This window comes from Erinaceus europaeus, chromosome 10, assembly GCF_950295315.1.
Source record: "Erinaceus europaeus chromosome 10, mEriEur2.1, whole genome shotgun sequence".
Lineage (NCBI taxonomy): Eukaryota > Metazoa > Chordata > Mammalia > Eulipotyphla > Erinaceidae > Erinaceus > Erinaceus europaeus.
In genome coordinates this window covers 55,668,554-55,693,988 of record NC_080171.1, presented here as the reverse complement: position 1 = coordinate 55,693,988, position 25,435 = coordinate 55,668,554, and the positions used below count along the sequence as shown (strand labels likewise).

The following is a 25,435-nucleotide window of genomic DNA, read 5'->3' as shown; positions in this document are numbered from 1 at the left end:
ACACAAAAAGTAATGAATATACATCCTGAAGGTCACATGGAGCATTCTCCAGCATTGACCATATGTTGGGACACAAAGACAGCTTCAACAAATATATGAATGCTGAAATCATAAAAAAAAAAAAAAAGAGTATTTCTGAACCATGAAGGAATGAGACTAGAAATCAACCACAAAAAGAAAGAAGGAATTAACCCTTAAATGTGGATACTAAACAAGGTGCTTCTGAATAATGCTTTGGGCCACGGGAAGAATCAAAAAAGAAGTTACAAAAGAAAAGGCAAGTTACTAGACTCTAGGGACTGTGAGGAAAGCAGTTCTAAGAGGCAAGGACATAGCATTAAAGGCCCACATTAACAAAAAAAAAGATATTTCAAATAGATTATCTAATAATACAACAAAAGGAAATAGACCCAAAAGTCCACAGGAAGGAAATAATGAAAATCAGAGCTGAAATTAAGGAAACTTAATTTCCTTAATTAATTAAGGAATCAGAGCTGAAATTAAGGAAATTAAGGAGGAGAGGAGAGGAGAGGAGAGGAGAGGAGAGGAGAGGAGAGGAGAGGAGGAAAGGAGGAAAGGAGGAAGAGAAGACCATTGGCTAGAATAACCAAGAGGAGAGAAGAATATGAAAAAAATCAGAAATGAGAGTAATAAAATTACAACTGATGATGCATCATCACAGGAGAATATTATGAGCTTTTTAATGCAAACAAATTGGACAGTATTATTATTCATAATAGCCAGAGTGGAAGCAACCTAAATGCCCACTGATAGACAACTGGGACATACATTCAGTGGAATACTACTCTGAAACTTAAAAAGTTGATTATTGTGTCCTTTGGAAAAAAAAAATGGATTAACTAGAGACTATTTTAGTTGATAAAATGCATAAGTGAGTAAGTGGCAACTCCTGGATGGTTTTACTCATATGTTGAACATAGATAGCCGAAACATTTGAACTTGTAAAAGAGAAAGAGGGAAGGAAGATGGAGGGGGAACAACAGCAGCAAAACCTTCTCTAAGACTCCGTGAGAGTACTGTGATTATCAATGCAAACGGGATTTTGGTGGTGGGTGTGATATGGAGTGAAACCCACAGTAATCTCATAGTCTTGTAAAACATTTAATTCACTAACAAAAATTGCCTTTAATTAAAATAAACTTTCTCTACACTGAAAAAAAGTTGTTAACATCAACAAAGGCAACAAAAGGGAATAAATAAATAGTATGTAAAAAAAAATTTAACATGTTCATACAACAGAAAATGCTAAAAGTTTTTTTGTAAATAAAAGATTGTTAATAGCATTTTGCCAAAAAAAAAAAAAAAAACTATTATAAAGGGAGTATCTTTCCAACGTAAAACTATGATTTACTGGGTTCCGAACACATACCTCATATTCAGCTGTATTGACTGTTAAAGAAGGAACCAGAGAAAACAGTTCACTGAGGGTCTTCAAAATGAGAGGTCGTGTGTCACAGCTCAGCTTTGGAGAGAGAGCATCCCAAGTGGAGCGTATACAAACCACCTATAAAGCAAATTTAAAAAGTCAATGTCTAACAAGACCCCAAATCATAGTAACAATTTGTTAGGAGTATTATCTTCTATTACTAGAAAGCTAAAAAAAACAATCAGGAATATTCTTAGAGGAGTTAGTCAGGTATCAACCCTCAAAATAAATTATTTAAACCACGCATACTACTGTTGAAGAAGATTCAGCTTCCTTCACATAATTATTTTTTTCATTATTTCCTATCAGTTAAACCAAGTAAACAACTTCCTCTTTTGTGCATGCACAAACATACAAATTTAACCCCAGATTATTTGCATACATTAAGGACCTCATCAGTGTGTCCTGGAGCCCCAAACCCCAGAGCCCTGCCCCACTAGGGAAAGAGAGAGGCAGGTTGGGAGTGTGGATCAACCTATAATTGCCCATGTTCAGCAGGGAAGCAATTACAAAATTCAGACCTTCCACCTTCTGCACCCCACAATGATCCTGGGTCCATACTCCCAGAGGGATAGAGAATAGGAAAGCTTTCTAGGGAGGGGATGGGATACGGAGTTCTGGTGGTAGGAACTGTGTGGATTTGTACCCCTCTTATCCTATAGTCTTGTCAACACTTTTTATTTTTTAAATAATGTTTTTTTAAAAAAGCAGCACTATGTGCTTTTAACCAGGTGTACCACTGCCCAGACCCCAGAAAGGGAAATTTGTAAAGCTGTTTGCTGCAGTGAGGTCAGAATTTTCTTTTCTTAAGCTCTCTTTATTGTTAATACATTATTTAATACAGATAAGATACCTCTTTTTAGATTTTTTAATTTTTTTATTGGAGAATTAATGTTTTAGATTCAACAGTAAATACAGTAGTTTGTACATGCACTAGGTCCTTTATCATCCTTTTTGGACCTGTATTCTCTCCCCCCACACAAAAGATTTATTTTTATGAGAGATATAAAGAGTAGATCACCACTCAACTCAGGCATATGTGTAAAACTGACGTAAAACTGTAATTTATTGGGTTATAGGGCCTCAGACATGCTTATCTTATGCAATAAGTGTGAGTTATCTCCCTGGTCTCAAAATTCTGTTAATTCATAGTGTTATTGGGAAGGCTGGTTAACAGCAGGTCATTAGCAGTTAAGTCTGGGAGAATCAAAAGTTGTATTGTGATTTTCTATTTTTTATTTTTATCACCAGGACTTCATTCATTCTGGGGTGAGTTTTTATGATAGAAAAAGTAAAACAAAGGTAGAGACACAGAGGGAGAGAGGAAAAGACACTACAGCACTGAAGCATCCTCCAGTATGCTGGGAACAGGACTGGAACATGGGAGCCAGGCATGGCAGAGTAAGCACACTATCTAGCTGAGTTGTCTTGGCAGCCCTGTGTTCTGATTTTCATGTGCTGCAGGTCAATGCCTCTATCCTGCATAGTGGTCAAGAGACAGTTGGAGTTACACGCCCCGTTTGCTAAGAAGCTCTGAATCATCTGGCTGTCAAGGGGTCTGACAGTCCTCTCTTTTCAACAGTCAACAATGGAGTGACCACCATCACCAGCAACTAAAATAATAGCAGTGACAAAAACAAAACAGACACAACTTGGGGTCCAGAGAGATAGCTCAGCAGTAGTGTACTAGGCCCCAGAGGTGCCAGGTTAAATCACTGATACCACCATATGGACAACTGCGCAGTGCTCTGTTCTCTCTCCCTCTCCCTCTGTCTCTCTCTTTCTCAAATACATAGTTTAAAAAAAAAAAAATTGAACAACTTCAAATTACTATAGTTTCTCTTCAGATGGCATAAATCTTTTCACCTTTTCCAAAAGACAGACAAACAAAAAACCCATAAACTATAATGTTATAGGCACCATGTTTAAAAGGCAAGTCTTCCTGAGGGCTCTGAACTCCAACTCCATTAGGACATGGGGAGAGAGAAGGAAAAAGGGAAGGACATGTGGATGAAATAAATAGGTGTATGTGTGAGTTGAAAAATAAGAGAAGATGGGAGAAAAAAAAAGAGAGAAGATGGGACCCCTCCCCATCAAAAAAAAGGCCTAATAAATACAAATATAGACAGATGGTGGTAGAAATGATAGTTGACCCATATTTGTAATCTTGGGAGAACTGGGGTAGCTTACAATGGAGAGATTAGGGATCCACAACTCTGATGATAGGAATTGTGTAGAGCTGTACCCCTGTTATCCTGTAATTTTGTAAATCAATATAAATTCACTAATAAAAAAAAAAGGCAAAAAAAAAAAAGAAATATGTCGGTTATTATTGTGGGGTTGGTGCAGTGTAGAACTATATACATGTAGGCCTATAATATTGTAAACTATCATTAGATCACTAATGAAAAAATTTTCTAAATTTTTATTTATAAAATGGAAATACTTATAAGACCATAGGATAAGGGAGTCGGGCAGTAGCACAGTGGGTTAAGCGCAGGTGGCGTGAAGCTGACAGCGTAAGGATCCTGGTTTGAACCCCGGCTCCCCACCTGCAGGGGAGTCACTTCACAAGCGGTGAAGCAGGTCTTCCGGTGTCTATCGTTCTCTCTCCCCTTCTCTGTCTTCCCCTCCTCTCTCCATTTCTCTCTGATCTATCCAACAACAACATCAATAACAACAACAATAAAGCAAGGGCAACAAAAGGGAATAAATAAATAAATAAATAAATATTTAAAAAAAATTTTTTTAAAGACCATAGGATAAAAGGGGTACAATTCTACTTAATGCCCACCACCAGAGTTCTATATCCCATCCCCTTCCTTGATAGCTTTCCTATTCTTTATCCCTCTGGGAGTATGGACCCAGGATCATGATGGGGTGCAGAAGGTGGAAGGTCTAGCTTCTGTAATTGCTTCCCAGCTGAACATGGGCGTTGACAGGTTGATCCATACTCCCAGTCTGTCTTTTTCTTTCCCTAGTCGGGTAGGGAATCTAAGGAAGTGGGGCTCCAGGACACAGTGGTGGGGTCATATGACCAGGGAAGTATATTTGGCATCCTGGTAGCATCTGGAATCTGGTGAACAGCTTTTCAGCTCAGGATGTGGTATGTGCGTGTCCTTTCTGTAGCCCGTTCCAGCTTATATGTGATCTGCTGCTTTCCTCCTTGGCTTTCTTTGACTCCTGCTGTATACTCTCTCAATCACTGACCCGTAAATCCTGCCCTCACTCTATATTCCCAGCATTTAGGTTGCTGCTTTGCAGAGAGAAAGTCAGAAGTCATCTTGGCCCCCTCTGAGAGAAATAGTTTGGCCCTTGCGAGTTTCGCGCCCCTCTTTCTCCCCGCCCTGTATGCTAAGGACATGCAGAGTCCCAGCAGCAGCTGAGAAAGAAACATGGGGAAGCACATGGTGTGGTGATTTGCCCGCTCGTGAATAAAGATACACAGCTTCTCAGCCCAGCCGTGTGTCCCCAAGTCAGTCTGTCTACCACCGCGACGCTAGCCCGGCCAGCTGGAGCCTCCGAACATTAACAACACCACCCCCCACTAATGAAAAATTTTGAAAAGAAAACTTAAAAATATAAAAATTATGCTTATGGGCTGGGAAAATAGCTTAATGATTGCGCAAAAACACTTTCATACCTGAAGCGCCAGAAGTTCTAGGTTCAATCCCCAGCATCAGCATAAACCAGAGCTGAGCAGTGCTCTGGTAAAATAATTAACCAAGTAAATAAATAAATAATTTCTCAAAAACCTGAGAGATAGCTATAAAATAAGCTTATACTCCAAATGGCACATAATACTAAGAAAATAAAATATGTAACATAACCTAGCCCTTAAAACAATCTCAAGAGGAATCAAGAAAGGAAAGACAGGTCAGTGAGTGGGGGTCCTAAGGTAAAATATCAAGACATTATAAGTCTCAACTTGAGATTTAAAGAAGAAACTGACAGAAAACAAGCAGAAGGGCTACATGGAAATAGGAAGCCCAAATCAAAGCACAATTAAAGTCTGTTACAGGCACAAATCAACAAAATTATCAGTGAAGAAAAAGAGGGCAAGAAAATAACTAGAATAACAAAGCAGTTTAGACCAGATTCAGAAAAGAAAAAGGTAGCCACTAGAGATTTTTGAGTTGGGGAATAAATAAAACTAAACTGTTACTTTTGTCTTCTTATAGTCCAAGTTAAAGCAGTCAGTTACTTCTTTCCCAGTCCTATTTCTTATGAGTCTCTAACATATAAAAAGCCCCAAAAGATTTCCAAAAATCTTATACATAATATACTCACTAAATATTCGTACTCTCACTTTATTTTAATGTCTATCCAATCTTAACCTATGTTTGAAGACCAAGTTCAAATCCCAATTCCACAATTAAATTTTCTCTTTGAATTCAATCTTTCATTTTATCGCCTTCCTTTTTCCCAACTTTTAACAGTTTAAAATTCTGTATCACCCAATTTAGCACTTAATTATATGCTGTCTAGTTTTGTTCACTATTTTCATGAAAATTAGTTGTCTCCTCAACTAGATATTAAGATCTTTAAAGACAATGACCATGTCTTACACTTCCTATTCCTCACTCACCTGGCATGGTAATAACTATGTAACAGACTTGCAGCACTTACCAGCTATTGATATAGGTAATGGAATCTGAGGAATGGAGAATCTAGGATACAGAGTAAGAGAATTTAAAAAATAGAGCACAGAAGGCAATCTGAAAGAATTTGAATTCATAGTGTGTAAATAGGGGGTCGGGTGGTAGCGCAGCGGGTTAAGCGCACATGGCTCGAAGCACAGGGGCCAGCATGGGGATCCCGGTTTGAGCCCCCGACTCCCTACCAGCACGGAGGTCGCTTCACAAGTGGTGAAGCAGATCTGCAGGTGTCTTTCTCTCCCCCTCTCTGTCTTCTCTTCCTCTCTGGATTTCTCTGTCCTATCCAACAACAAAGACTGCAATAACAACAACAGTAATGAGGAAACACATACACACCTGAATCAAAGGACATTTTCAAATCCAATTAACGAGAATTCTTTGAAAGTGTCAAGACTGTGAAAACAAAGGAGACCAAGACTGGCATATATGGAAGAGAGAAAACATGGCAACTTGTCCTCAACCAGGTACACCACTGCCCAGCTCTATGTGTGTAGTTTATATTAAATTCACACTGTGTTTAATGATATTGCACCAGTTTTAATTTCTTAGTTTTGATAACTATGTGGTAATCATGAAAATAAGGTGTTAATATTAGGAAGAACTCAGCTTTAATTCTTTAGTAACAACTTTTGGAGTTCTAATTCATATATTTAAATACTTTCATGTGTATAATTCAATGTTTTTTTTCCACATACTCATAAGGTTGCACAACCATGATGACCACAAACAATTTTAGAACATTTTCATCACCTCAAAAAGAAACCCCATAAACATTAGTCACTCTCCACCTTTAATCTAACCCCCAACTTCCTCATCAGAGGCAAACCACACATCTGCTTTCTGTTTCTGTAACTTTACTATTTCTAGAGTTTTTACACATAAGGAATCATACAACATGTGATCTTTTGTTATTGACTTCTTCAATTAGCATAATGGTTTTGGTTCATCCATGTCACACAAGTATCAGTATTTACTTCTCCTACTGTTAAGTAAAATTTCATTCTATGTTTATTCTTCTCTGTGTTATTTTTAGTTATTTAAACATAAAGGGATAGAAACAGGAATAGAAAAAAAAAACCATTGTTAGAGAAATAATAACTTGAGAATTCCCAGAATTAATCAAAAACAGTAGCCTTCTAATTTAATCCCTAAGCAAAATAAGTAAAAGTAAGTTTAGATCTATTCAAGTTATCATATGACTAACACCAAAACCAAAGAGACGACAAGAACTAAATGGAAAACAATACAAAGTAGTCATCGAAGTAGAATTTAAAACAACAGAATTTTAGACCAAATAAGATAAAAATAACCATGGAAAAAGATCTTAAAATTTCTGAGGGAACTACCTCTCTAAAATACCAAGCCACAATTCCATAAAAGAAGCCAAAAAATAAAAAAAACAAAACAGGAAGAACAATATCTATATTATGCTTAAATAGCATACAGATATTTATGTTAAAAAAAACTAAGTCTATCAATGAGATTTTTGAGAATTCATCCCATTCTAAGTACTTGCATTATTTTGTTTCCAGATTCCATTACACCCTTCTATAAGAATCTGATCAACACTAAGCAGTACAAATTAAGACCACTTTTACAGGAGGAGTTATCCTGTCATGACTGGAGTCCAAAACATCAGGCCCTCCCACTTTATATGACGATGGCAAAGTCATTAATCTCCTTCAATCCATTTTCCCAGTTGAAAAATGAGAAGAATAATAGTGACACCCATTCTATGAAGAGCACAAGGTTAACAGTAAAGGTCATTTTGAGGCAACTGTATACAAAAGCAACTTTTATACTGTAAAAGATAGTTATAGTAATTACAACTAATAAAAAAAAAGAATGAATCCATAAAAGGATCAGTGTCTTTGCTTCTAATTCTTGTGCTATAAAAATGACTGTTCCTTCCCAAAGGAACAAATTGCCATCTTCTAATTGTATTTCGAAAATCTATTTCTTGAAATTCTTGAGAACAGCCCATGCCTTCATCCTGATGTTTTACTTGAACAGAAGGCTACATAGGTTCCTGTGCTGACTGTGGGCCTCAGATCAAATCTATGGGGTTTATAGTTAACAACATTTAAATACTTTCCCCATATTTGGGAACTACTGCCTGATCCAGTTTTCTAGCCCTTTTTCCAACTATGACACCATCTCCCCAGACAACAGGCCACCTGTATGTTAGATGTCAAGCTCAGACAAAAACTAGTAAGGTCATAGGCCCCTTGGAATATACCTGAATAGACCCACTAGCTTTTACCAAAACGGAGACCCCAAATCTTCATCTGCAATATTCTTGCCTTTAGGTTCATGATTAGTCAACAATTTGTCCTCCTTAACATCTTAACTCTTTTTCAGTCACCAGGTTCCAGACGCTATCATGATGCCAACCTGACTTCCCTGGGCAGACAACCTGAGCACGGTGTCCTGGAGCCCCACCTCTCCAGATCCCTACCCCTCTAGGGAAACAGAGAGACAGGCTGGGAGTATGGATCAACCTGTCAATGCCCATGTTCAGCGGGGGAAGCAATTACAGAAGCCAGACCTCCCACCTTCAGCACCCCATAATGATCCTAGGTCCATACTCCCAGAGGAACAACGAATAAGAAAGCCTGCTTCATTACTCGGGTGAGACCTTTCCTTTTATAGTACACTCTAATTTCATCTCAGGTAGTTCACTTTCTAACAAAGTCCCATAACCTAGATATACACCAGTTTCTGTGAGAGAGAGCTTATGTGCACACGTATCCATAAACTACTGCAAAATATATACCTGAAAGCAGAAGTACACTAGAGTTTGCAGTGAGTACCTCCCTAACACTTCCTCTCCACTATTCCAAGCTTTGGGTCCATGATTGCTCAACAAATTGTTTGGCTTTGTATGTTAACTCTCTTTTCAATCACCAGGTTCCAGATGCCACCAGGATGCTGGCCATGCTTCCCTGGATTGAAGACCCCACCAATGTGTCCTAGAGCTCAGCTTCCCCAGAGACACACCTTACTAGGGAAAGAGAGAGGCAGACTGGGAGTATGGACTGACCAGTCAACGCCCATGTTCAGCGGGGAAGCAATTACAGAAGCCAGACCTTCTACCTTCTGCAACCCTCAACGACCCTGGGTCCATGCTCCCAGAGGGATAGAGAATGGGAAAGCTATCATGGGAGGGGGTGGGTTATGGAGATTGGGTGATGGGAATTGTGTGGAGTTGTACCCCTCCTACCTTATGTTTTTGTTCATTAATCCTTTCTTAAATAAAAAATTTTAAAAAAAAATAAAAAAAAAAAAGAAACTGCAAAAAAAAAAAAAAAAGAATAGGAAAACTATCAGGAGAGGGGATGGCATATGGAGTTCTGGTGGTGGGAACTGTGTGGAGTTGTACTCCTCTTATCCTATGGTTTTGTCAGTGTTTCTTTTTTATAAATAAAAATTTTCAAAAAGAAAAAAAAAAAAGAAAGGATATGGCCCCTGGGTTAGATCACTGTGGTAAACAGTTAATTGAATTTATGTATCTTCTTCAAGTCTTCAAGCAACTCTCTGCCTTAATAATACTTCCTAGTTCTATGCTCAACTCTGACATGGTCTTTCCAGATAATACTTCCAGTCTACCTCCATGTTAGCTATCAAACCCAAGCAAACATCATTAAGAAACAGGATCCTAGCAACATTCTTAAAACAGACTACCCTAAGGTCTCTACTTTCATCTGCTCTATTTCTACTTTATTGTCCTGCTTTCCACCTTACTGCATTTAAGCCACCATATTGTAGATGTTACTGTGATTACATCCTGACATCCCTGGGCAGATGACCTTACCAATGCTACCTGGAACTTTACCTCTCCAGAGCTCTACCCCACTAGGGAAAGACAGAAACAGTTTGGGGGTATGAGTTGACCTGCCAACACCATGTCCAGTGGAGAAGCAGTTACAGAAGCTACCTTCTGTACCCCAAAAAGAATTTTTGTCCATATTTCCAGAGAGATAAACAATAGGAAGTTTCCAATGGAAGTGATGGGCCACAGAAATCTAGTAATGGACAACAAAAGGGAAAATAAATAAATATATATATATATATAAAATATTTTTAAAAAGAAATCTGGTGGTGGGTACTGTTTGGAATTACACCTCTATTATAACTATACCTCTTATAATATTATAAATCAATATTAAATCAAAAAATAAACACCAAAGGAAAAAAAAAAAGGAAACTCGTATCAACTAGCCAGAAGAATAGAAGATTATCCACCTAGTTTTTTAAAAAGCTAAAATGTACTATAATGAATGAACTGTAAAAAGAGATGGAGAAATATAGTTTAGTGCTATTTCATAGTGAAGAAACAACATGATATGTATATAAAAAATAATTGATGAATTAAGCAGTCACTCCAGAGGCTCTAAAAACACTTTAGAGAGCAATTTTAAACTGCAAAGAAGAAGCTTTTAGGAATGCCTATTGAGTGTAGTCTGCTTTACAAAGATGAAATTCTAAGAATACATTTTAAGGTAATAAATGTTGACAGTTTTTGAAACTTAACCTGATTACATGTTTGATGAAAATGGCTCTTCTAGCTCCCTCAGATCACTTAATGTATCTAAGTTTTGGGATACTGAATTGATGAATTCCTTATGGATAATAATCTTACGGATAAGTGTTTTAAATCTGCATGACCTACAAAGACTTATCCACAAGTCCATAATAATAAGGAACATATCTGTTCAAAGAAACAAATAAACTCCAGCTTAGAAATATCAAAACCCTGGGTCCATACTCTCAGAGGGTTAAAGAATAAGAAAGCTATCAGGGGAGGGGTTGGGATACAGAGTTCTGGTGGTGGGAATTGTGTGGAGTTGTACCCTTTTTATCCTATGGTTTTGTCAGTGTTTCCTTTTTATAAATAAAATTTTTTAAAAAAAGAAATATCAAAACAAAAGGTAAAACAAATAATCTCTATGTCCAAGGTAAAGAAGTTAAGTTTTAGTCAGGATATACCTTTATTTCAGTGGATAAAGCATTGAACTTTGAAGCATGAGGTCTTGAGTTTAATCCTGGGCAGTACATACATGTACGAGAGTGATGTCTTTTTCTTTTTCTCCTATTTTTATCATAAATAAATATATAAAATCTGTGGAAGGAAGGAAGAAAGGAAGGAAAGAAGGGAGGGAGGTGAGGAGGAAAGAAGGATGGAAGGAAGGTAGGCCAATCAATTACAACAGAAATAAATCTCTAAAACCAAGGTTGAGCAAGCAAAAAAACAAATGTTTCAATATGCACAAGCACAACAGCTAGTACAATGCTAAGCACATCAAAGCACTCCCCTGGAGATAAATTGAGCTTGTTCAGTGAATGAATGGTGCTAATAGATCTACCACCACCTAGAATAGGGGCTTGGTAATATTTTGCGAAAGCCTGAGAGTTTTCATTTTAGGCTTTTTGGGTCATAGGCTGTCACAACTACTCTGCCACTCTTTCTTCAAAAAAAAAATCATTGAAGAAAACAAGTAAGTTATGTTGCAAGCATTAAACAGCAGTGAGGGGTGGGGTGGGGTGGGGTAGAGAGTGGCATATGGCTAAGGAAAAGACTTTCATTCCAAAGGCACCAGAGCTTCCAGTTTCAAGCCCCATCTCTCCCTCCAAGCCAGAACTGAGCAATACATAATATAAACACACACACACACACACACACACACACACACACACACACACGGGAGGGGGGGAGAAAGGGGAGGGGAGGGAGAGGGAGATGTTGCAAACAATTTTTAAACGTAAGTGGGATAACACCAACATTAGAAATAATAGGACTTAGAACCTTAGGGTGGGCGCACTTTCCTGCATGCTTCTCTTAATTCATACCAAATAATATTGCATCCGCCAATCCCAACCTAATCAACGCAACGAGTACCACCTCAGCATGCTTCACTTCAGACTGTGTCCAGAGACTTCAGGTATGGAATGACAACCCTTCAGCTTCATTATTTGGCCACCAGGTTCCAGATGCCAGCATGATGCCGACCAGACTTCCCTGGACAGACAACCTCACCAATGTGTCCTAGAGTTCCACTTTCCCAGAGCCCTACCCTACTAGGGAAAGAGAGAGGCAGGCTGGGACCGACCAATCAACGCCCATGTTCAGTGGCGAAGCAATTACAGAAGCCAGACCTTCCACCTTCTGCAACCCACAATGACCCTGGGTCCATGCTCCCAGAGGGATAAAGAATAGGAAAGTTATCAGGGGAGGGGATGGGATACGAAGATCTGGTGGTAGCAATTGTGTGGAGTTGCACCCCTCTTGTCCTATGGTTTTGTTAATGTCTCCTTTTTAAAATTAATTAATTAATTAATTTGAAAAAAAAGAAATAGTAGGACTTATATGGGAGAAAGTGTTGGTGACTTAATAAAAGCATACTCCTTCAAATCAGTGTTTGATACACTGAAGTTTTGTATCTCACAACAGTGACCCACAAATCTTGACAATAAATAGAAAAACAATGCCCTTTTATAGAGTATAAAGGGGCCACTATGAAAGGGCAGTTGTTCAAGAAGACAAAGCATGATCTTAGGCAGATAAATATTAATAAAGCATAAAGAATGAAGTTAAAGATGCAGAAATATAATCACTAAGCTAATCAGGCAAGCCTATCTATATCTCAAATCTAAGTCTTCAAATCTATGTGCTCAGTTTGTAGACTGACTCTAAGAAATTGCACATTGCAAACTGTAGATGCCCACTCCCTAGATTCAAATTGCTGGAAAGACAGCAAATTCAAACCACCCTCCAGTAAATGCTAAAGAATTCAAAAGTTATGTTATGCAAAATCTCCACAAGAATAAATGGGTTATTAATGTCTTCTTAAATAACTTTAAGATATTTATATTGCAAATAAAGCAGAAAATGTTAGGGCTACAGTGGTGGTAAAGGGAATTTTCACAAAGCAAACTCAAACTGCTGGGGGAGAGAAAACGACACATTAGTGGTTTTTAAGAGTCTTCCTGCCAGAGAAAGAATATAAAGAAGATGAGTAAACAAAGGGTTCCAAGAATAAATGTCAACAAATAAGAAAATATAGAGCTCTGGAGTTCAGGAAAAAGAGGGAAATGTTTGTAAGGATAAATTTACATACTTTAGGAAATAGAAGAAACCTATTGACTTTGCCAGTAACACTCTTTATTTTACTGTTCCAGCCAAACTACAGTTGAATAACTAATTTTCTGTTTAATTTTTAATTTTTATTTAAATTCATTTGTGTAAAAGGAACTTTTTTCCTCCCCAACTCTTATTTTTAGTATGTTCTATTAATTTTTATTTTATTGGATAGAGACAGAAAGAAATTGAGAGGAGAGTGGAGAGAGGAAGAGATAGTTACCTGCAGCACTGCTTCATCATTCATGAAGCTTCCCCTCGGCAAGTGGAGACTGGGAGTTTGAACCTGGGTCCTTATGCATGGTAAAGTGTTCACTTATGCAGGTGCTACCTCCTCCCACCTAGACCCATACACACAATTCTTTTCCACCTAATTCATCATTTGGCATATAAATGAAAAAAAAGAAAAAAACTGTAAACATAAAAATATAAGACATTTAGGGGGTCAGGCACAGCAGGTTAAACGCATGTGATACAAGCGCACTAATCGGCGTAAGGATCCCAGTTCGAGCCCCCGGCTCCCCACCTGCAGGGGAGTCTCTTCACAGGCAGTGAGGCAGGTCTGCAGGTGTCTGTCTTTCTCTTCCCCTCTCTGTCTTCCCCTCCTCTCTCCATTTCTCTCTGTCCTACCCAAGAACGAGCAATATCAACAATGGCAATAATAACCACAACAAGGCTACAACAAGGAAAACAAAAGGGGGGAAAAATGGCCTCCAGGAGCAGTGGATTCATGGTGCAGGCACTGAGCCCCAGCAATAACCTTGGAGGATATATATATATATATATATATATATATATATATATATATATATATTCAAAATAAATGTGTTGATGAAATAAATTGCAAATAAAACAGAATTTTTAAAAAGTATTGTACAATAGGAAACATATTAACTATACTACTATGTGCTCATTCAATTAGATATCAGGTTTATCAAGATGACTTGGTGCTCACAATAAACTTTAAAATGTTGGTTATAGCAGCCTAAGAGATGACACAATGGGTAAAACTTTGGACTCTCATGCATGAGGTTGTGAGATTGGTACTCAACATTACATGTGGATCACTCTGGTTCTCTCTCTCTCTCCCTCTCTCTCTCTCCCTCTCTCTCTCTCTCTCATTCCAATTTTTCTCATAAATAATTTTTTTGAGTTTACATATTTAACTTTTTAATTTATTTACTGGATAGAGATAGAAACTGATGGGGAAGGGGGAGATAGAGAGGGTAAGAGAAAGAGAGACACCTACAGTTCTGCTTCACCACTTGTGAAGTTTCCCCTCTGCAAGTGGGGACTGGAGACTTGAACCTGGGTCCTTGTGTACTGTAATGTGAGCACTTAACCAGGTACACCATCATCTGGTCCCAATTTTTTTTTTTAAAGAAAGGTTACAATGGTAGGAGATAATTCACCCAGTAAAAAAGTGCACTTTACTATATACAAAATCTAGATTCAAGTTCTAACACCACATGGGTGCACTAGGGGAACTCCATGAATAGTGAAACAGGTTACTCTTAACTCTGGCTTCTCTTTTTCTCCAAAATTAATTAATTAATTAATTAGTTAATTAATTAAAGGTCCAAGAGTCTAGGAACAATATTGTGCATGTACAAGACACTCAATTCTTGCTACTATTTAATTTTTTTAAAAGCATGACTTCTATTATCTTGAATCTTCGTACATGAATGAAAGAATAATTTAAATTACAATGTTAAATAATATTTTTCAAAGTAAATTTATTTCTTATGAGCGAAAGGTATGTTACTAAAGCAGCACTCCCATAAAATGCAGGTAGAACTTTAAAGGAAAAGTGAGTTTCTTCCTGGGCCCCAAAAGGTAGAGTTCCTTGTAGATGATATTTAATACCCTTGCACTAACAATTGGTTTAAGTCTTAGCCAAGGAAGAGATCCAAAGGGCTAGCAGACAGACATAAACATGCTCAGTCACAGGAAGTCGGGTGGTAGTGCAGCGGGTTAAGTGCAGGTGGCGTGAAGCAGAAGGACCGGCCTAAGGATCACGGTTTAAGTCCCCAGTTCCCCACCTGAGGGGAGCCGCTTCACAGGCAGTGAAGCAGGTCTGCAGGTATCTATCTCTCTCTCCTCCTCTCTGTCTTCCCCTCCTCTCTCCGTTTCTCTCTGTCCTATCCAACAATGATGACATCAGTAACTACAATAAAAAAAGGGCAACGAAAGGAAATAAATAAATATTTAAAAAAAAGCTCAGTCACTGATTATTGGAGAAATGCAAATAGATGCAACAGACTGAAACCCTAAGTTTCCTAACTGTGTACGTGAATACTCATAATAGCACCATTCATAATAGTAAAAAGTAGAAACAACCCGTCAACTGATGAATAAAGATGTGCAATAGATACAGAGTAGAATATATTTCAGTCATAAAAATGGAGTGATAAACCTTAAAAGACTGTGCCAGACTCTCTCCACCACCACCACCCCACCCCAAGTAAAAAGCCACTGTAAATAGCAAAACAGCATGATTCTATATCTCTGGGATTCTAGAACTGGCAAATCCAGAGACAGAAATTGGTTGCCAGGAACCCTTGTTCCTGTAGAGAGGATTTGAGAGTTACTGCTTATGGCTTGGGTTTGGAGATTCCTTCCTTCCTTATGGCTCCCGTAACAAATGACCATAAATGCAGTGGCTTATAACAATTCAGGCTTACTGTACCACCATTCTGGAAGATAAAGATACAATAAACCTTCACTTCGTCTTCCTCTAGGATATCTGTCTACTACAGGTGAGGCATGACCATCTGTATCATTAATGCATGTAGTAAGTATTATTATTTTAAAATTTTATTATCTTTATTTATTGGATAGCAACAGCCAGAAATCAAGAGGGAAGGGGGAGATAGAGAGGAGAGAGACAGAGAGATACCTGCAGCACTGCTTCACCGCTTGTGAAGCTTTCCTCCTGCAGGTGAGGACTGACGGCTTGAACCCAGGTCCTTACATATTATAATATGTGTGCTCAACCAGGTGCAATACCTCCTGCCCCTGTAGTAGATACTATTAAACCTTAGCTTCTTACTCTAAGATCAAAGAAAAAATGAGAAGCAATCCGGTATTTTCTCCTCACACTTCACAGACAGAACTACACATTAACTACTGCAGAGACTACAAAGATCCTAAATGTCACTACACATCAATGTTGCTGGGAAACTCATTTTTAAAAAATGGAGAACCGGGTGGAGGTAGATAGCATAGTGGTTATGCAAAAAGACTTTCATGCCTGAGGCTCCAAAGTCCCAGGTTCATCCCCCATACCACCATAAGCCAGGGCTGAGCTCTAAAGATTCTGATTCAGAGGTCAAGCTATCCCCAAACTTTTGAAGTCCATACTCTCCACACTAAAATCAATGTCATGCATTTTTCTGTGAGGTCCATAACTTAGAACTGTTGAACCAAACAAGTGAAAGAAAAGGACATAGACTCCAAGTGAAGTTAGAACTGTAGCATAATGAAATAAGTAGCATAATGAAGTAAGTTCAATAACATTCTCTTGTTAAACCTGCATTTTCACTACTTCTATCAAAGTCAAATGGCCTTGACAATTGTTTAAATAAGCAAATTGCTCAAATAAGTATGGCATAGGTAGAAGTAATGTGCTATGAATAAGGAAGGAAGGAAAAAGGAAGGAAGGAAGGAAAGAATGAAGGAAGGAAAAAACGAAGGGAGGGAGGACGATAATATTGTACTCATTAGTGCTGAGTTAGGACCTAAGGCAATACATTCCTCCATGCTATTAAGAGAAGAATTAATTCCAGCTTTCAACAAAGCTGAAAAAATAAACAAGTTCTATATGGTATGAAGTCACCTAGACCATAGAAGATAAAGAACAAATTCAAAACATGAAAAAGACTTTAATATATTATTCAGCTGATGGCTCAACATAGACTTTAACAAATAGCTTTCTGTCACTCAAAGTTAAGTTACTCAAACATTGAGTTTTATTCTCTCTATTAAATAAGCTTAAGTAAAATGCACACATTAACCTCTTTAAATGCTACTTCTTGATTTGCATGCACATTAATAGAGGCGTTCCGAGTAATTCTGCAGCTATGCAGAGCATATTACTTCCAAATACTTCCTAAGTTAACTGCCTTTCACCAACATGGGGTTGTTGTCATCTAATCAAAGTGAAGTCTATTCTAAAAATACTAGGAAGTCCAGAAACAAGTCTCTGTGATATTTTCCCTTAGCCAAGGAGACAGTGAGAAAATTCTGCTCTTACTGACATACTCATACAGTATAGAGAAGAGCTTTTTAAGCATCATAGATAACAATGCCATTTTTAATAAAAATTTAATTCTAGGTCACTTAAGGGTATATATTAAATAACATCTTTTAAAAACACTGATCGATTACTTTTCTAGAGGGTTACAAGAATAATGTTTTAATCAGAACTCAAAATCCATAGTCTTTCAAACATAAACACTATTTAGTCAACTACCTTGCTTTAAACATTCCCTCTCTATAACCCATGTTCCCATTTACCCCCCAAAGAAAAACCCACCCCTTGTATAAGCTTAAACCAATAGATTTTATTCACTGTAATAACAGAATGGCACACAATTAGCATCATTTTAGTCATGTCATTATTTCCAGCTCAGTGGCATTTATTCAGATGAGCACAATTTGCAACTACTGAGCCCAGCTCCTCTGATGTTAACTGGCATCATTAAAACCCTCCCAGTGTCCAATTCGTTTGATCTTTTAAAGAATGCCCTGGGTTTGTGACTGAGAGCCGGAAACTCACGGCTGGATACCCTGCACAGTGTTCATGGTCAGTCACAGACTACTCACATCAGTTAATAATCCCCAGAGACCATGATTTCAATTCAAGACAGAAAACTCTGCATAAAAAAATGCTTTAAACACAAAACAAATAGAAAATTGGATTAAAGAAGTGTACAAAGGACAGGAGGAGCTCCTAAATGTTCGAACTTCAGCTTAGGTTGCAAAATTTTTAAAAGTATCTTAAAAGACCACTGCAAATCTGGGAATAGTAAAAGGCAAATAGCAGAGAAAAGAAGATTGAATGATAAAAGCAAAAACAGGAAGCGATGAAAACTTAAGATATCAAATTTTTAAAAGATTTCTTCAAAATTTAATTACAAGGAGACAGAGGATAGTGAGGCACTTAATTCTTTTTTTTATTTCAAAATAAAAACAGTATTTTTATTTCCACAAATTTTGCACATGGCTTAGCTGTGCTATATATATATATATATACTATTTCATAATATAAACATACAGTAGTCAGCACAAAGTTTATTTCAAAAATTAAAAAAAAAATTAAAAAAAAACAACTTAAAGGGTGACAAAGTAAATGTTATAATATCTACAATTTTTTTTTAATAAAAGGCAAATTCCTGCTGTACCTTTAAAGTGAAAAATAAGGCCAAACTATAACTTTAAATTATAAGGAGTCATTGTGTGGTTCATAAAAAGCTCAGCATGGAAATAGATTCAACAAATGTTCAAAAAAAAAAAAAAGCTTTTTCATTCTTTGGAAGAACTGAAGGCATTAAAAAAAAAACTTTTTTACTTTTTTTTTTAATGTGGGACTACAAATCATGTAGAGCTCAGTTCAAAAAGACCAACCAATTCTTTCTCTAATGCACTGCAAATTAAGCTTAATCAACAAATCTGTAAGGTTGAATAGGAAATCTACCTTTAAATGCCCCACAAACAAAAACTTACAGAACAACAAAAGAGGTTCCAGAGTGTAATAAATACTGAATCCACACTAGGCGACAGAACCCTTACTGTACACAGCTGAGAAAACCTGTCTTGGAACAATGGATCACATTTCCATATTAAATTATATTTATCACGCTGAAAAATGCTGAAACAAAATCCAGTATTTCTATTGACCAATTTTATACCACCCTCACTCCCTAAAACCATCCAAACCTGCTGAGTCCCATTGAAAATCATTCCCACCCCATGGAGCTCTGAAGGAGCTGCTGGACAATGGGGTGGGATGATGGGAGAGGGCAGGGACAACTACCTTCCCCCCTTGATTTCAGAAAATAAATCAATAAAAGAGGATAGAATGGCCAAAACATAACCTTGGCATAGGGTATTTCCGGGAAAATCACTGCTGTGACAAATGGCCTGAAGTGAACTCTTACAGCGGTCAAGAATCCCCAGGAAAGACCCCTCCCCTCCTTATCTATTGCTCAATTGTACAATACTCCCCTTTGAAAATATAACACCCTCTTGGAGCTGGGTAAGATGAAAGAGCTTTTCTTCACTACCCTGCAACGCCTATTAATTTTTGCTACAACAGACTCACAGCTAATTAAGAAAACAGAGGGCTAGTAGTGCCTCACATTCCCATCTTGGGAGAGAAAACATTAAAAGTAAATGAATTCTCTCTAGCACTAGAATGTATTGATTTTATTTTCTGCACACAACTACAAGCTGCTTCCCTCCCAACCTTGGGCAATTTGTTTAGACTGCAAGTTCTATTCTTCCTTGAAACATCAATGTTAGCAGTGCTACTAGATTTTTATGCACTACAGAATTATCTTTGAGAAATGCATTCACTGCCACTAAGGGCATGAGGCTAGAAACCAATGACTCCAGGATCTAAACTTAAAACTGCCTCAATACCTTCCAAACTTTCAGCATAATTAGGAAAGCAATATAGAGTGGGAAGAACATAAGCATTAAACTCAAACCAAAGACACTTAAATCTGTGTCAAATCTGTGTTACCACAAAATTATTATGTCAGTTTGAATAAGCTAGATTTCTGAGTCATCAGCAAATATCAACTACAATATAACAATACTGTGCAGTTTAAGATAGCCCATAATGAATGCCAATGGCAAATACTGTAACAAGCACGGAAACACTGATTTTATAGTTTTGTCTTATTACAGCATAGTAACATAATGCAAAAATTAAATCTCTTAACTGTATAATTCAATGATGTACTGACAAATGCACAGCCTAGGGTAACCTTCACGCCAAGATACAGACCATGGAAATATAATGTGCCACATATAAATTTTCTAGTAACCATATTTTTCAATTAAAAAAAAAAAAAAAAAAGGAAAAGGACTGAGAAGGAAGGGGAGGGGAGGGGAGGGGAGGGGAGGGGAAGGGAAGGGAAGGGAAGGGAAGGGAAGGGAAGGGAAGGGAAGGGAAGGGAAGGGAAGGGAAGGGAAGGGAAGGGAAGGGAAGGGAAGGGAAGGGAAGGGAAGGGAAGGGAAGGGAAGGGAAGGGAAGGGAAGGGAAGGGAAGGGAAGGGAAGGGAAGGGAGTGGAGACAGCATTGAGTCCTGGTGCATGAGGTGGAAAATGACCTAAGACAGAGGTGACACCTACCTACAGAAACCTATTAATGGGAAATAAGAAATTATACTTATGTGTCAACCAGCAATCCCTCAATAAAGGAAAAGAAAAAAGAAGCTGATCGAATTAATTTGAATATATTTAGTACAACATATCTAAATATTATTTTCATATATAATTTTTTGATTTTTACCTTTAGTCCCCCCCCCAATAAAATAATTTGACAAAATGGGGAGGGGCCATTCATGAGATTTTTTTTTTAATTTCTCATGCCAAGGGTTTCACGTTGCTATATATTCAACACTTAACACCATGCACCAATTCAAATAATCCACAGTTCAAGTATGTACTTCCCATGTGTGGCTAACAACTACAGTAGACAGTGATGATAACAGACCACAGTACAGAGAATGTCCTCCTATCCCTTTCTACTCTATCCTCCTCCTAACTATCCTGTCAGTCACTATACTGAGTTCTATGCCCATGTGTTCACTTTGCTACTGATTTTCCCAAAGATGAAATGGACTATTTGTTATTTGTGATGGGATTCTTTCAAAGGCATATTTGAGACATTCACACATATTCTTACAAGTAGCAGAGGTCTAATCTGTCTAATTGCTGAACAGTATTTACTGTACTGACACACCACAGTTTGTATACCTACTGATCCGATTATTAACACTTGGGCCCTTTCTAAGTATTCTATGATTATAAGAACTGAAATAAACATCCCTGTGTAAATCTTTTTATAGGCATATTTTCACTGATTTCGGGAGATATCTAGAAGCATCTAGAAGCATAAAAGTTGGGTCATGTGCCAGTTTTATGTTCATCTTTATAAGAAACTGCAAAATACTGTTCCTTCATAACTATACAATTTTATATTTTGTCAATAACCTGAGATATACAACTATTTCATATTTTTTACTAATATTTAATGGTGTCAATTTTTTATGTTATGTATGTAGTTAGATATAGAATTGTTAGAAAGACAACCTTAGACTACAGATAATGAAAATCTTCCCTTTTCTTTTTTTGAGGGGGGATGGAGGAGGGTAAGACTGAGGGGAGGGTGGTCATCTCTGGAGTTTCTCTGTTCAGTGCTATTTTTTTTAATATTTATTTCCTTATTTTTATTTATAAAAAGGAAACACTGACAAAACCATAGGATAAGAGGGGTACAACTCCACACAATTTCCATCACCAGATTCAATATCTCATCCCCTCCCCTGATAGCCTTTCTATTCTTCAGCCCTCTAGGAGTATGGACCCAGGGTCATTGTGGGGTGCAGAAGGCAGAAGGTAATTGTTTCCTTGCTGAACATGGACATTGACTGGTCAATCCATACTCCCAGCCTGCCTCTCTCTTTCCCTAGTAGGGTGGGGCTCTGGAGAAGCAGAGCCCCAGGACACATTGGTGGGATTGTCTGTCCAGGGAAGTCTGGTGGGCATCCTGCTAGCATCTAGAACCTGGTGGCTGAAAAGAGAGTTAACATACAAGGCCAAACAAATTGTTGACTAGTCATGAACCTAAAGGCTGGAATAGTGCAGATGAAGAATTGGGGGGTCCTCCATTTTGTAGATAGCTAGTAGGCATATTTTAGTTATATTACTAAGGGCCTGTGGCTATACTAGTTTTTGTTTTGTTTTGTTTTGTTTTTTGTTTTTTCTTAGCTAAATTCCCCAGTGCTAAATTTTTCAGAGAGAGAGGCAGAAAGTGAGAAGCAAAGACACAAGAGCGCTAAAGTTTCCTTCAATACAGCTGGAGCCAGGCTTAAGATAAGGCCCTCCCTGCACATGGCAAAGTAGTACATTGTTCAAGTGAGCTATTTTGCTGGCCCAAAATTATTTCTAACACTAAAAGAAGAGACATGATAGGAATTAATGGATTCAAGGACACTACAGCAAACTGAAGTACATGCTCATCTAACCATTTACTACTACTTAGCACCAGTAGTCACTGTCTTATGAAACATCAGCTCTCCTTATTTTATCAAGATGGGATAGATTTCTCAATTTTTATTTATAATCAATACTATAACTAATTTAAAATATCAACACTATCACAACCAAACAAAATAGGTTATGAAAGTTTTCCATTTTTATTTATATAAAGGGTAGTGATCTTTTATCATTAAAATACTTTTTATTAGTGATTTAATATTGATTTACAGAATTATAAGACAACAGGGGTATAATTTCACACCTTTCTGATCATGAGAGTTCCACCACTAGTGAAGCTTTCCCCTTGCAGGTGGGGGCTAGGGGCTTGAACCTGGGTTCTTGAGCACTGTAACAGGTACACTTAACCAGGTGCGTTATACCTGACCCCAAAGAGAGACGTATATTGGCAAGAATGTAAAACAATATAGCTTTTGGGGGGGAGGGGGTTTGACAGTTGCTTAAACAGTAGCTCCACTCTAATTGGGCCCTGAAAAAAAAAGTAACTTACATTCATAAAGAACTTGTAGAAGAATACTCACAACAGTGTAACACATAATAGCCAAACAACATTCATCAATGGAAAAGCAGATGAATCACATTAAGGGTGATGGTACAATGCGACATTACTCAATCATAAGGAAGTGCTATAAACAAATGCTTAGTACAGGCAAATTCTGAAAACATTGTGTTAAAAACAAACTATACTAAGTAAAAAGTTAGTCACAAGATGTAAAAGGTTAGTCACAAGATGCTGCACATTGTGTCATTTCATTTATAGGCAATATATAAAATAGACAAATCTATGCAAGAAGAAAAATAGATTGTTGACTCTTTAGGGCTGGAAGATTTAGGTGAGAGTTTCTTTTCTGAGGTAATAAAAACTTTCTAAAATTGAGTCAACTCTGCAAACATTCAAAAAGGTATTGAATTGCACACTATACATAAGTGAATAGCATGTGAATTACATCTCAACACAGCTGTTTACATAAACAAGACAAATCAAAGTTATAGATCACTTATAGAACCTCTCTCTTTTAATCCAAAATATTCTTTTTCTTTCCCACTTGAAGTTCTTGCTTTAGGTTTAGACAAATATACCTTAAAAAGATTTATCCTTATTCTGTACTATTTCTGAACATCAAAATAGTTCATTTTCTTAAAATAAAAGTTCTCTTCTACTAAACTGTAAGACTCTTAAAGGTCAAATATGTTACAAGTCTTTTCATTACATTTTATTTGTTTATTTTTTTCTGATTTATAATTCTATAAACATTGATCTATAATCCTACAAATTCTATTTATTGATGTATAATTTCAGGGCTATATTTTTATACTATCACATGTATAAAAGTTTCGTAATACCCACCCTCAAATTTTTAGTGTTCTCTAATAGGGCTAGGCAGTGATGCACCAAGTAGAGCACACACATTACCATGTGCAAGAATCCAGGCTCGTAAACCCCTGTCCCTACCTGCAGGGAGAACCTTCATGAGCAGTGAAGCAGGTCTGCACATGTCTTTCTTTCTCCTGCTCTATCTCCCCCCCCCCCACCCTCTCAATTTCCCTCTGTCTTATCTAATAAAATAGAAAGGAAATAGAAAAAAAGAAAAATAGCCACCTGGACTGGTGGATTCCTGTGCCAACACTGAGCCCCACAATAACCCTGGTGGGAGAAAACAACAACTTCTGTAACAGCTATTCCTAACTTTCTCCCTAGTCCTTCCTCTCTTGTAACTACCATAGGTTTCACTAAACTTCAGATTAGATTGGGTGAGTGAACTTATCAGGCAATTATCATTCAGTTTCTCGCTTATTTCATTTAGCAAAATCAATTCAAATTCCATTCATTTTCTTTTTTTCTCAAAGCATGACTTCTACTTTTTTAATAGCAGAATAGCATCCCTTTCCTTCTTTCTTTCTTTTGCTTTATTTTGACTCTAGGGTTATTGCTGGGGCTTAGTGCCTGCACTACGAATCCACTGCTCCTAGAGGCTATTTTTTCCCTTTTTGTTGCCCTTGTTTATCATTGTTGTTTTTATTGTTGGATAGGACAGAGAGAAATCAAGAGAGATGGGGAAGATAGATAGGTACCTGCAGACCTGCTTCACTGCTTGCGAAGCAACCCCCCTGCAGGTGGGGGGCTGGGAGCTCAAACCAGGATCCTTAAACTGGTCCTTGTGCTTTGTGCCATGAGCACTTAACCCATTGCACTATCGCCTGGCCCTGGCAGAATGATATTTCATATCTTCTTTGTCTTGTCCATGTATAAGTGTTGGGCATTGAAAAAGAGTCAATAAGTTGATTATTGTGACTAATTCCATTATGGGCATAGAGATGCATATTCCCTTGGAATTAATGTTATATTCACAGATAAATTCTTAGCAGTAGTACTGAAAGATCATTGTTTCTCAGGTTGTTTATTTATTTACTTATTTTTGATATTCATATTGAGAAATTGAGAATAAAGGGGGAAATAGGAGAAAAGACACTTGCAGCATTGCATTGCTTCTCCACTTAAGAACTTCCTTCCTCAGTAGTTGGGGATAAGGGGCCTAAACCCAGTTCCATGTACAAGGTAATGTGTGTTCTAACAGGTGTGCCACCATCATGCCTCCACAACCCCCCTTTTTTATAAAGGAATCATAACTTCTTCTACAATTGAACCAACTGGCATTTCCATCAGTACAGACTATTTTGGGGGGCCAGGTAGTGGCAGACCTGAATAAATACACATTACATTGCACAAGGACATAGGTTCCAGGTCCCTGGTTGCCACCTGTGGAGGAAAGCTACAAGTGGTGAAATAGGGCCATAGGTGTCTCTTTGTCTCTTTCTCTCTCTATGTCCTTTCCCCCTCTCAATTTCTCTTTATTTCTATCCAATAATAAATAAGTACATAAGCAGAAATAATTTTTAAAA

The 25,435-nt window shown here is 37.6% G+C and overlaps 1 protein-coding gene across 5 annotated transcripts in view; it reads right to left on the bottom strand.

The window, feature by feature from the left end:
* Positions 1–25,435, bottom strand: part of FOCAD (focadhesin) — a 327,910-nt gene that overhangs the window by 142,696 nt on the left and 159,779 nt on the right. For all 5 annotated transcript variants that reach the window (XR_009552025.1, XM_060199634.1, XM_060199636.1 and 2 more), the window contains one exon: positions 1,391–1,525. Coding sequence is in view for 4 of the 5 variants with exons in the window: in XM_060199634.1 (XP_060055617.1) it covers positions 1,391–1,525 (135 nt within the window). In the remaining variant the exon portion in view is untranslated. The remainder of the gene's footprint in view (positions 1–1,390; positions 1,526–25,435) is intronic.